Raw genomic sequence first — 13,095 nt, 5'->3', positions numbered from 1 at the left:
CTCCTGTGTGTTTCTCTCCCTCCTGTGCATGCTTTTGTTTCTCCTGCCCTCTCCGCCTTGCTGCTACTTTTTCATTTGTATTTACTAATCCATCTTGAATCAGTAAGTAAAAGAAGACGCTTGTGTCATTTAATAGACATGGATGCCTGTAGACGTCATCACACATGCGCCTGCAATATGATGTGGCCGCTGCAGCTCATTGCCTTTATTTATTTTTTTGCTTTATATTTTGCCCATGCTGCACAGCATCTTGCCACTGCTATGCAGCATCACAAGAACGCATTGGCAAAGCCAGTAGATTCCAAAGGTGAGACCTATTGACATTGCCAGTGCTTGTTCATGCAGTACTTATTTATGATTTTCTAATATCATTTCTTTAAATAAGCCTATGTTTTTTTCACAACCTCACTCAGCCAATTTCTTTCTCACTTGACCTTCCTTTAGTAGGATCCTATGAATGATTGAATCACTGAAAACTGATTGAACTGTCCTGATCAGTTTCCTACTCTTTTTTTTAAAATAGTTGTGCAACAGTTATTTTGTGAACACAGGAACATCCTTCTGTCCTAGATCCAAAATACAATTCTAGCAGCACAATCTATTGAGGTAGAATGCGACTCACAGTGCACTGCTAATGTCTAAATTGATATCCATTTTTGGGGGGAAAATCTAATTCGTGTAAACTAAATATTGGTATTTCTTTGCATACAACATACCATAATCTTTTATTATGTCATGTGAAACACTTCTGTCGGAGGGCTACATCTTGTACATTTTCAGGGTGAAAAAGAACCAGGGTATTTCACCTTGAACTGCTTTGGGGTCCTCAAATAGAGGTCTTCATACATGAATTATTTGCTTTATCCTTTTTTTTTAATGAGTGGATGTCCTTTGAAACTATAATAGTGCACTGGACCCTAGCACAAAATGCATAAGTGAATGACATTCTAAGTATAACCTGTGTGCAGGTGGAGGTAGTAAGACAGACAATAGAGTGGCATTGAGTAGAAGAAAGAGACTACAGTGAGGAAGGCATTCAGATAGGTTGGAGGACAGGAAGTCACTCAGCACACTGGTGTAAATAACAGCATTCACTGTAGTATTGGTCAGTTGGTAATTGTTGCCCACTACCCTCTTAATATGCTGTCACCTTCAGTTCATGTCCACAGGTGGGACACAGCCAGTCTGTATCATCAGCACTTTGTGCGGCATGTGGAACACAGATATTGGCTCACTGAATAAGAAGGATCAGTATGCAGACCGTATCTACTGTTGTTTGCTTCCATTGTAAGGGACAGATGTACTAAACTGGTTGCAAAATACTGGTCGCAGTTTGCGATCAGTGGGGTATTCTGCAAACTGACCTATATGCTAATAGGTCGGTTTGTAAAATTCAGAATCATAGTGGGTCACCGGTTGACCTAACTCATGAATATTAATAAGTTAAGTCTCAAATTGCGACCCACTATGATTTGCAGCCATCACAGGGATGGTGACCTTGTGGGGTCAGCATACCACCATGTCTGTGATTGTTTTTAATAAAACAAACTTTATTTTAATGCAACTTGTTTTCCTTAAAGGAAATGGGACTGCCTTTTAAATGAAAATTTTCGTTTTGTTGTTTAAGTGTAGGCAGTGGTCCCCTGGAGATATCACGGCTTCAGGCCTACCTGGTGTAGCTTGACAGCGGCAATTTGAGCCTTGCTTCACAGACCTGTCAAAATCACCCCTTTGACAGGTATGAAAACTGATTTTAAATATTAAATAAATCACCCATAAGTGCACATTGCTACCCACAAGGTAGGATGGAACATGTGTGACATTAGAAATGGCATGTTTCTCCAATGACTAGGTCCAAAATGACATTCGCATTGGTCAGACTGTAACTGGCACATAGGAAAAGTCAAAGTGTAGACTTTAATCTCTAATTTTTGACCTTCACCAGCTACAGGCTCTTTTCAAAGACTTATTTTTATCTTTAATAAAAACCTAATCTAATGGTTGTCAGATTTTTGGAAATATATGGAAATGTAACTTGAAAGTTTCATTTACCCTACCGGAAGGTGCTGGTGGTTAAATTGCATTTGTTCTTCAGCAACTGTCCAGCCTGTAGTTGGCCGTAATTAAGAGGTGTGAAAACTGCTCCCATAGTAGAGACGGTGGTCTGGGAATGAGGAGGTGTCTTCTTCCCCCTAGCAGGAAGACCAGATGGGATGGGGCTAAGAACTTAATTCACTTCAAAAGGGCCTGCCTTGACACAAGCAAATGTTAGGTGACACTTGGAAACCCCCTGATTATATCCCCATAGTCAGGCTGGCGCCAAACCCGAGCCACCCCCAGAACTGGTTTTGAATGAACACGCAGAAGGGAATTACTCATTGACCTGGCCACACCTCTAGGTGGGCACAAAGGAGAGAAGGATTTTTCTTGTTTTGGATTTTGAGAGTGAGGGTCACTGTGGGAAAGTTTGCAGTAGGGCAGACAGGAATTGCAACAAAAAAAAAGGTTAGAATTTCCCCCGGGAACATTTACCCCATTGGTTGGGGAGGAGGAAGAAGTTACCATCACCCACAAGCTATTGTCAACCATAAAGGTTGGCAGCCTAGCCATTCTCATTGAAACACTTTCTGGACCTGCAGAAGAGGACTGTCCATAGTCTCAGAGGGTCCCTAAGTACAGCGTCTGCTTCCTCCTGTATCTAGGACAAAATAGAGGACTTCACAGGCCAGTTGACTGACCTCCTGTCTTGCTACAGGGACACAATAACCTTCAAGAGGCCTTTTTCCTGGAAACCCCAGCTACCCAGTGGCAAGTAGACTGGACTTTGCAGTTGGCCTCTGCTTGATACTGTAAGAGCCAATAAGTGCCGCCCTCTAAGGTCCTGGGGGCTTAGAAGTGTTCTCTCCTGTGGTGGTTTCGGCACCAGAAGAAAGTTTGGAAATTTTGAAAATCTTTTCCTCTAGAACTACATAGCTTTTGGGACCTGCGGTAAAAAATGTATCCGACTGGCAGCTGCAGAATGTCTGATTACATTTCCTCTTCTTCCTCCTCGGGGCTCCCAATATCCCCGAAAAACACGACTAAGCCCCATTGTGCATTGGGACATGGATCATTTTTTGTGCAAAATCTCTATAGCCATGACGGCAGTTGTGATTTCAGTGGCGGCCTGCTCAATGAGGATTTTTCTTCACAAAAGTCACCAAGCCTGTTCCTGCGTTGAAGAAATTTCAACATTTTTCTTCAAAAAATTGTCCAAGTTACTTTCTAAAGTGGGACTTCCAGAGTTTTACTAGTGCCGATCCACCTGTTGTGCCTGACTGACCAGGACTTCATTGCTGTCAGCCTCAAATTACACCTAGGTCCAGGTCTGCTGTTTCCATAGACTATTTTTGCCACTTTGTGGCACTATTTTCAGTCTAATCTTTAAAAAAAAAAAATCATATTTGCAATTCCCCTTATTGCACTTTTGTCTTATTTTGCGTCTATCATTGTTGTCTTTATTTTAAAAGTGGTTTTGCGGTTTATTGTGTTTTGTGACACTTTTCATACTGTGTATGCACTGCTTACATACTTTACACATTGCCTCTGATGTAAGCCTGACTGCTTTGCCTCTTATTAGAGGGGATTGAGCACAGGTTTTCTTTATTTCATTTGTGTGACATCTAGCAGGTAGTGACCTTATCCTTTGAGGTGGACACTTGTCCACCCTAAATAATAATTTACTTTCCTGTACCCACCCAACAGATTTAGTTATTGCTGTAATGGCCTTTTTCTCTGTGCCCACTTGCACACATGATCATGAAATTACCCCTGTGCTAAAACCTGAATATTTGAGGTAATTTGTGTATAGTGACATGTTGTTTGAAATGGGGTTTCTGGTTGACAAGGGTATGCAGCTAAGCCAGGCAGAACCCACCACTCTAGTCAGGGCAAGTCAGTTACTCACCAAAGAAAACCTGTGTTCACCCTAAGGTAGCTTGGGACAGAGCAGGCAGGCTTATCATCCAAGGCAATGTGTAAAGCTTTTGTGCAACACATTCGGAGAGCAACACAATGAGTACACCACAAAAGAGACACCATACAGGATTATATAAAAGTAGATTGTACATTAAACAAGACCAAAACGACACGAATCATAAATACTTTGCACACAATGCAGTTATTCAGATAGTACTCGTTATCCTGATCAAGGCACTCCGTCCATCATCTACTTGTGTTTGTTTTGTTCGCCCTAAGATGGCAGGGTATGCCCAGATGTGGGTCCCTTGCTCGCTTTGCCACTGGATTCAAGCTAGCCTGGCTGATGAGTGGTGTTACCCCAAAACCAGTCCCATGATGCTTGTTTCCGGTTCAGAGAAGACCTGGGTTGGCAGTTCGGGCTGGACTCTTCCCATGAGGCACAGGGTCAAGACTGATTTGCATATAACATGGGTCTGAACTGAGGTGGCGAAGTGAGCTAAAGAATGATAGTGGATTCAAACCAGATCTGTGACTGGTGGTGAGTGTCTGAAACGTTTTTCCCTAAGATGGCCGGGTATGCTCAGACGAGGGTATCTTGTTCACTTTGCCACTGGATTCAAGCTAGCCTGGCTGATGAGGGGTGTTATCCCTAAACCGGTCTCAGGATGCTTGTTTCCGGTTCAGTGAAGACCTGGCGTGGCTGTTCGGGCTGGACTGTTCCCATGAGGCACAGAGTCAAGACTGATTTGGATATAGCTGGGTCTGAACTGAGGTGGCGAATTGAGCCAAAGGACCATGATGGATTCAACCCAGATCTGTGACTGGGAGTGAGTGTCTCCAAGGAGATGATGGAAGGAGCACTGAAATTTTTCGGACACTCTCTCTCCCCCAGTCACAGATCTGGGTTGAATCCATCATTGTTCTTTAGCTCACTTCGCCACCTCAGTTAAGACCCAGCTATATGCAAATCAATCTTGACCCTGTTCCTCATGGGAATAGTCAAGCCTGAACTGTCAAGCCTGGTCTTCCCTGAACTGGAAACAAGCATCTTGGGACCAGTTTCGGGGTAATGCCCCTCATCAGCCAGGCTAGCTTGAATCCAGTGGCAAAGTGAGCAGGTAGTTTTAAATGCCAAGTTTAAATGGCAGTAAACTACGCACATAGGTCCTGCAGTGGCAGGCCTGAGACAGGTTAAAAAGGCTACTTCTGTGGGTGGCTCAAGCATGCTAAACAGGTGGAAATCAATCATACCATGTTTAGAGGAGAGAGAGCACATGCACTTTAATACTGATTAGCAGTGGTAAAGTGCCCATAGTCCTAAAGCTAATCAAAATGTGGTCAGAAAACAGGTGCAGTAAGGCAAACGTTTTGAGGATAACCCTGTAGGAAGGGCCAGGTCCAACACATATTCACGCAGAGTGACTACTTCAGCGTCTAAGGAGAGTTCTCCTTCCTAGTTTCTGTTCTGTTGTGGGAGTATCTTCAAAAACTAGAAACATGCCTAAGGTGCTTCCACGAAGAACATGAAAACTTTGCTGCTCCTATGGATCTGCCAATATTGATGTTTGCAAGGGTTCACTACAGGGGCGTAACTACCAATGGTGCAGTGGAACTGGAACTCAGAGATTCGCGGGGCTCTCTGCATCTTGATTATGGCTGACTTTTACTGCCCAACTGATATGCTGGAAGCCCATTTACCTTACTTGTATTAGGGCCTATTGCACCTTTGCTAATCTACTGGACCACTAAAATCTTCACTTGAAAGCTCAGACTGCATGATGTCTAGTGAGGTTGCTGAAATAAGCTAAGAATCATTGCCCTATTTAAAGTTGATGTCTCGACGCTTGGGGAAAGGGCCAGGTTTGTGAAATGCTGGGAACAATATTGGGATACTACCGTGTGGAGGTACTGCAAGTGCTGTAGCTTCCGTTTAGAGGGAAAGCAAAACACCTTTACCTACCAGTCGGCCTGTTTGCTGGAGGTGAGGGCTTCAATGAGTGCATTCATCACGCAAGGTCTATATTTCTAGGTGCCCAACTTGTTATCTATAGAAGATGCTTTGTGTTTTGCATGGTATGTCTGCATAGGCTGTTACATAAGTGTTTTCTTCTGATGGATACTTCTAACTTCAGATTCCTCACCTTTTGAATTTCATCCAGACTGGATCTAGAACGTTTTTCCAGCAGTTGCTTCTGCTTGCAAATAAGGAATGTGACCGGATGTTGCAGAGGCCTTTCCAAGCCTCTGGAAGTGATGGCTTGGAGGCATTTAAAGCTGCCACTCCTGCACGCCATCACCAGTTACTTTTTTTCCGCATCCTATCACGGTTTTCCAGGACTCTGCTCCTGAACTTTGTTGTTTTCTCACGGACTTTAAAACTGTTTTTTTTAGTGATGGTGTGCTAGGAATGTCACCCTGAAGACTAAAGGCTTCAAACGGAGAGATAGATGTCGGTAATGGACTTGCTTCACCTCTGTCTTTAGTGTCTCACATCTAAGCATTATTTGATGTCCTGCAGCAAATGCAATCAAAGGTCATTAGAGATGTTGGAGGCTAAGTTGTTTGCCACTCAACAGAACTGTTATGCTTTAAGTAGTGGACCAAATCCACTTCAATTCCTGGTCGAGGTCCTAATCCTTGGGTACTACTTAGACAAAGTCCAAAGACAAAATTTGATGCAAACACAAAACGTTTCACACAGGAGTCCTTTCCCTGTTGCTCCGGCTTCAGGGAGAGATTGCTGAAGCTAGAAACACCTCAAATTCCTAGGCCATCCTTGATTCCTTGGTAAGTAGAGGCCTTAATGTGGCACTACTGCAGCTCTTCTGGACGATTTCAGGTCCCTGGAGCACCTTTGTCCCCATGGACTCTCTGGGGTTCCCAGTCGAACTTGCACCCGCAGGTATTGTCCTGGTGCCCCCTACCCTGGTTAGGCATCCACCTGGCTGCACACCGGCTCCAAGCACGCCTCTACTCCTTTTCCAGAGACTACACTGGCCCCAGTTTCAGAAGCATTGTTTCAGTATCATATTTAAGTCTCCACTTACCTGTAGATCCGAATGTTGCGGTGCTGCAGATTGAACTCCAAGCCTCTCTTTATGCCGTTCTGTGCAGTGATAGGTGATAATAAGGTCCTAAATTAGATTTTTTGTACAGTCATGGTTCCCAGTATATCACTGATGCCCCGTATCTGAGGGTGCAGAATGCTTGGCTTTATACTAACTTCAGCACACAGGATATTGACTAAGGATGTCTGTGATCGGTCCATTCAGCGGGCAGGGTGAGGTCGCTGCAGAGTACGATGGTACCACCTATTAGTGCGTGGGAGAAAGTGCTGGAAAAAGTTTTCGAATACAGTCTAGCACTTGGGAGACTACAAAATGTGAAAAATCTGCTGTTAGTTATCCACCAGAAAAAGTGTTAGCCGGAGTTAAGTAGCTAGTTCATCTGGGCCCTTCTGTGACGCATACTGGATTGCAGAAGTTTAGACATATGCATGACTGGAAGCTTCATATATTCTAAATATTTCTGTGAAGAGGAGCATGTTCTCAGTCGGACTCTTGTTATCGAAATCTGCATAAAATATTTAGGACCATTAATTGGCATTGAACATATTTTAATACTTGTTTTATTTTTGTTGTAGTTTGCAAACAGTAGGTTGTATGCCACCGCCTGTGTCTTCAGCAGTAATTTTAACGAAAGCTGTGGGTGGAAATGAGGTAAGCTTTTGCTCTTATCAGCCAAACCCGGATTTTTTTCATCATATTTCTCAGAATGAGACCGACCAGTTTAGTCCCTAAAATGTTAATTTAAGCAAGGGAAAGTCTTTTTAAACTAGTTACTTGCTTAGAACTTGTGGTGTTTTCTTAAAACGTCCATAACAGTGTGAGCATATGTTGTTCCCTTATTTAAGAATGTAATGTCAAGTAAGAAGATTTACGATCCCATATTACAAATGCTGGCACAGATTCTGCAATGGGAGGGGGAGGAACTGTTTAACTATGTTGTTTTCCTAGTGCACACTTAATTTTATTTATAACCTGCTTTTTGGCACAATGTTTTATTACCTTTTGTATTCCAGGTTTAAATCCTTGCATTGTTTGTACAGCTGGTTGTGCAACATCATCAAACATTCACATATAGTCAAGTGACCACATTCTTAGCAATGCTATGAGCCTAATCCTGCTTTCTGCAACTTTTGTTCTATGTTCATTTAATGATTTTCTGAGATGTGGGGATTTTCATGTTTATGATTTATTGAGTGGTTACATTAGCTATATATGTAATTTCTCATAGAGAATTAAAACAATATCAGTAAAGATGGATTGAATAAATGATCGAAAAAATTTCGCCTTAGTTATAAATTACTGAAGTATCCCCCCTTGAGCGTATAGGATGATTTTTTTTCTTCTGGTTTATTGTCCTGAGCAGAGGAATAACACTATGAATTAAGAGGTTATTTTGAACGCCACTTTTCTGATGTTAAAGAAGAGTCCTCAGTACAGAGCAGTCGGTTTTTATAGATGCACTACACTGGTATTGAGACTATGAAGTCCAAGTGTGGAGTAACTAGTTGACATTATTGGCCTTTCTGGTTGCCGCTGTTTGAATATGTCCTTCCCCAACTTTGTAGCACACCCTCTGTCTCAGTAACCGAGGTCTAGAGAGAATCTCTGTAAGAGCAGTGCTTTTGGTTGAGTTGTTAAGTTGGCCATATTAGAAGGGTGGAAGAGTAATTTGCCATGATATTTTCTCCCCCATAAAATAACTCATGCAGTGCCAGGTCTTTTCTGTTACTTCCAAATAAAGATTTCAGGCAATCTATGAATTTTCACTGATGTGTCCCCCAGATAAGAAGTTCTCGTACTGTTCCCAAAGCACATGGACCATCTGTTTCGAAGACATCTTCCTGATTCTCTTCCTTTAGCCTTCCACAGAACTAACTCTCTATGATTCTAGTGCTCTCTGCTTTCTCCCCTAATACTCTTTGTGGGATTTTGAGAAGACTTCTTCGCATTTCCGATTACTTTGCCTTCATATTTCAGTGTAAAGCTTTACTTTGTTGCTAAATTCATACTCTTGAAATACTATAAATAAATCATATAAATGAAGGTGGCGATGGCTATTATTTTCTGTCAGAAATAACCCACTGTGATCTCTAAATGATGTCCCTGTCTGTAATGGTACAGGCTAACTTAAAACGATGGACTGGAAAGCAGCTCAGGGCTAATACTAGTGACATATGAAGCATTTAACTAGTCTCCTTAAGTGTGACGGGTACGCACTTAGTGGGTCCCAAACGTGGGGTTCATTAGATTCCAGCTGCATCTCACTGATGAGACCTAGCAAGGTTGAAAATGGTCTGGGTGTGCCGTTCAGAGGGAAAGAGTCCTGAAGCTCGGCCATGACCATCCGTTATTGAATGGGTCAAAACATTATTTGAATAAGATTGGTCTCTGTCTGTAATGGGTCAGATGAGCTAAAAATTGATGGACTGGAACGCACTTATTTGTTCTACAGAAGTGGGATTGTCATATATTGTGGGAACGGTGATGCAAGTATCATGAGAGTAGACTGTACATTTTTGAAGTCTCTGTATCCTTTTACTTATTGTGAAGCTGGGCGTGTTTTCCCTGGCTACATGGTGAATGTGGATATACATGAAGTCAAATACATTCCTTTTTAACACGTTTTTTATATATGCTTTTATCTGCTTTTGTTTAAAAGTTGTAATGTTCATTGTGACAGAAAACATTACAAAACACAGTTGTCCTAGAGTGCGAACTTGGTGTCCTCTAACATAACTATATTATACCCGCCAACATTAGTTAGCGACTCCTTGTAGTTGCGGCATTTGTTTTACATCTTTTGCCAACCTGAGGATGCGAGGGTGGAAGAAAAGAAGGGAAACAGAGTTGAGTTAGAAATGCACTGGCCACTGTAATGTGAGGTTCATGTGAACCTCACCTATGCCTATTATTTTGTCAGTCAACACTCCCTTTTTCCTCACCACTCTGAAATATTTCTCTTTGCCATCTACTTTAGGTAGTATTTCCGCATGGCTGTTATTGACTAACTTTACCATGCCACCGTATCCTTGAGCTAATTTCAGTTCCTGGGTGGAGTCCTTTGAAAGAGGCTTACTCTGTATCCTAGTTCAGATTCCAGGATGGGAATAAAGCAATGTACTACTCCTCCTGTTTGGCGCCACGCTGTCTAACTTGCAGAAATGTATGCTTCTTCTTTGCTGTGGAATTCTTCATGTTTTTCCACTGCCAAGTGACGAATTGAGATTTATGCAGCAACAAAAAATGAAATTGAGACATGTTTCCGTCTTGCTACCAGGCATATCTCAGAGAGACTGTGCAGGTAGAATACCACCTAATCAAAGACCCAGTGAGACAGTCATTGACATACAATGAAAATAATAATATTGATACTGAAAATATTTCACGGTAAGGAGATTTCAGACCTAAATTCTAGTTTCTAGTTTACTAGCATGCCATATTATTTCTTTTCCTTTTCACAAACTTAGTGCTGGAATTGAAAAAAGATCTATTTTGCACTAACTTGAGAAAAGTAAAATGTGTTCCTTTCAATTAAACAAAGTGGCCACTTTTCACAACTTTTCATGAAAAAATGTTTTTGCAATATTTTTTTCGAAAGTGTACAGTGAGCACTGGATTCCTGTTACATGTCCTTCTTATTGGTTTGTAGTTATTATCGTTAAAAAAAATTATTTAACTCCTAAGAGAGCAAAGCAGGTGATTTAAGGAGGTGGAGTTAAATCGTGATTTATTTTCTTCAGAAGTTGTTGCCTTCCTTATTTTGTGTTGTTGAAGCTGTGTTGTTGCAGTTCTACTTGTGGAAGTGTGTTTCAGTACAAGCGTTTTTTTTTTCGTTTTTTTTTCGTTGGAATGTGTTCTGTTTTTTAAATAAATTGGTTTCAATTGAAAGGAAAGATCTAGTGTTTACCTATCCACTTTCTTGTGATACCCCCTCAGACTATGTTGTGTGGCTTTGCTCCAGCAGTCATTCCTCACTGTCCGTTCCAGTGCCAGGATTTGCAATGCCAACAGAAGGCTAGTATATATATATTCAAAAGTAATGGGTAGCATTCCAGGAAATTCAAGGTACGTTTATTGGACTGGCCTTTTCAGGCAGTAGCATTGTGCTGATTCTGCTAGAGTGGATCTTTTCCTCCAGGACCTTACTAAAAGCTCACAGCAAAGTGTGTAACAGATGGTGAGACTGGGTAAGGTCGACAGTCAAAATAAATTTGTCCTTGATGCACATCATCCTAAGTACACGACCAAACGAAAAACAGTCTATTCCTGCGAGAGTGAACACTAATCGTGTTTTTTGTACTTAAGCTAGCATTTAAGGTGTAAACGGAGAAAGCGGGTTTGCATGGACACAGCAGAAACTGTTGATTTGCAGCCTCCTGTCTTCTCCTGTGGGAAAGATGGGCAAGGTAAAGACGTTTAATAAGTATATCACCTTTATTGGAGTCTGTATTGCAAAACCTTTACAGCTATTCCATTTGTAGCAACAAAAAAACCAACTGAAAATAAGTGGACCATTTCAGTCCTGTTTCAGGATTCAAGAACACATTTCCCTTTTTACTTGATCATGAAACCTTCGGTCGGGGCACTATTTAGGGATGTCTAGATTTGGAGAGCCAGTGAAAAAAAACGTGTTTTTTCTGAATTTTAATTTAACAGGAGATCATATTTCACACCTGTTAGCACTGGCATCCTTGGTTTCCCTCTAACCTTTTGCCTTCAGAACTCCTATCTTTGCTGACTTCTTCTTGTTGGCCTTAGGACTCTGCGCACTTCACCATTGCTAACCAGTGCTAACGTGCATGTGCTCTCTGCTTAAAACGGTAACATGGCTTTGCTTATATCCAGTTGGCATATTTAATTTATTTATCAGTCCCTAGTAAAGTGAACTACGTGTGCTCAGGGCCAGTAAATTAAAAAAGCCTGCAGCACTGATTGTTCCACTCACTTAAGTAGCCCTTTAAACATTTTTCAGGCCTGCGATTGCTGAGCCTGTGTGTGCAGTTTCAAACTGCCATTTTGACCTGGAAAAATCAATACATATAAGTCACCCCTAAGGTAGGCCCTGGACTACCTAGCTGGTGGGGTGCAATGTATTTAAAAAGTTGGACATGTACTTTTGGGGTTCGCATGTCCTGGTAGTGAACAACTCTTAAATTGTTTTTTCACTACTGCAAGGCCTATCTCTCCCATAGGATAACATTGGAATTGCCCTATTACATTTTATAAATGTAATTTCCAAATGGGAAGAGATTAACCCTTCTTGTTTGGTGTCTCTGGAATTACAGTTTAAAATACTCACTATGGTAAAGTCAGACTTTTAAATTGCAGTTCTGGATATGCCACTTTTAGAAAGTTGGTATTTTCTTACCTTAGCCATTTGGTGCTTGCATCCTTTCTCTAGTCACATGACTGGGCTTTGAGCATTCCCCCTAGACAGCCACACACAATGGGGAACTTAGGAGTGATTGGATGGGCCATCACTGTCAGGATGGGAGGGAGAACCTCGGCCAAGCCGCACTTACACATGAATAGGTTGTGTCTTGCCTCCACAGAAAGGTCTGCGTAACCCCCTGTAGTTAGCCTGGAGCCAGGGCCAAAGAGGTGGGGTATCTGTGCACTTTAAGGCCTGTCTCTAGAAGCTTCTCCCTACTTCAAAGGCACAACTGTGTATAAAAGAAGGACCACAGACACCACCACTTCAGTACACTTTTGAAACTGTGGATACTCTGCCAGGAAGGTCTGCTGTGCTCCTGAAGGACTGCCACTCTACTAGACTGCACTCTGCTGGACTCCTGATTTGCTGACTTGCTGCCTAGGTTAGATGGACTGGGCCTGCATCTTTTGAAACCAGATTTTGTCCCTTCAGTCCGCCAAGTGAATGAATAGTTACTACCTGTATTTTAGGGAAATGGGTAAGTAGCACAGCAGATTCCACTTAAAAATGGGAGGTTCTCTTTTTCTGCTAAGTGCAGAAACCTCTTCCCCTAACATTGACATCTGGATACTTCTGTATAGAAAGGAACAGCCAACACCATATTGACCTCAATTGTGTATGGGGTCCCATCTG

General features: G+C 42.0%; 1 protein-coding gene across 1 annotated transcript in view; it reads left to right on the top strand.

The window, feature by feature from the left end:
• Positions 1 to 13,095, top strand: part of SLC10A7 (solute carrier family 10 member 7) — a 781,895-nt gene that overhangs the window by 208,640 nt on the left and 560,160 nt on the right. Inside the window, exon 4 of the mRNA XM_085641628.1 lies at positions 7,604 to 7,679. Coding sequence (XP_085497754.1) covers positions 7,604 to 7,679 — 76 coding nt within the window. The remainder of the gene's footprint in view (positions 1 to 7,603; positions 7,680 to 13,095) is intronic.

This window comes from Triturus cristatus, chromosome 2_2, assembly GCF_964204655.1.
Source record: "Triturus cristatus chromosome 2_2, aTriCri1.1, whole genome shotgun sequence".
In the NCBI taxonomy this organism is placed as follows: domain Eukaryota; kingdom Metazoa; phylum Chordata; class Amphibia; order Caudata; family Salamandridae; genus Triturus; species Triturus cristatus.
This window is presented reverse-complemented; position numbering and strand designations above follow the sequence as displayed.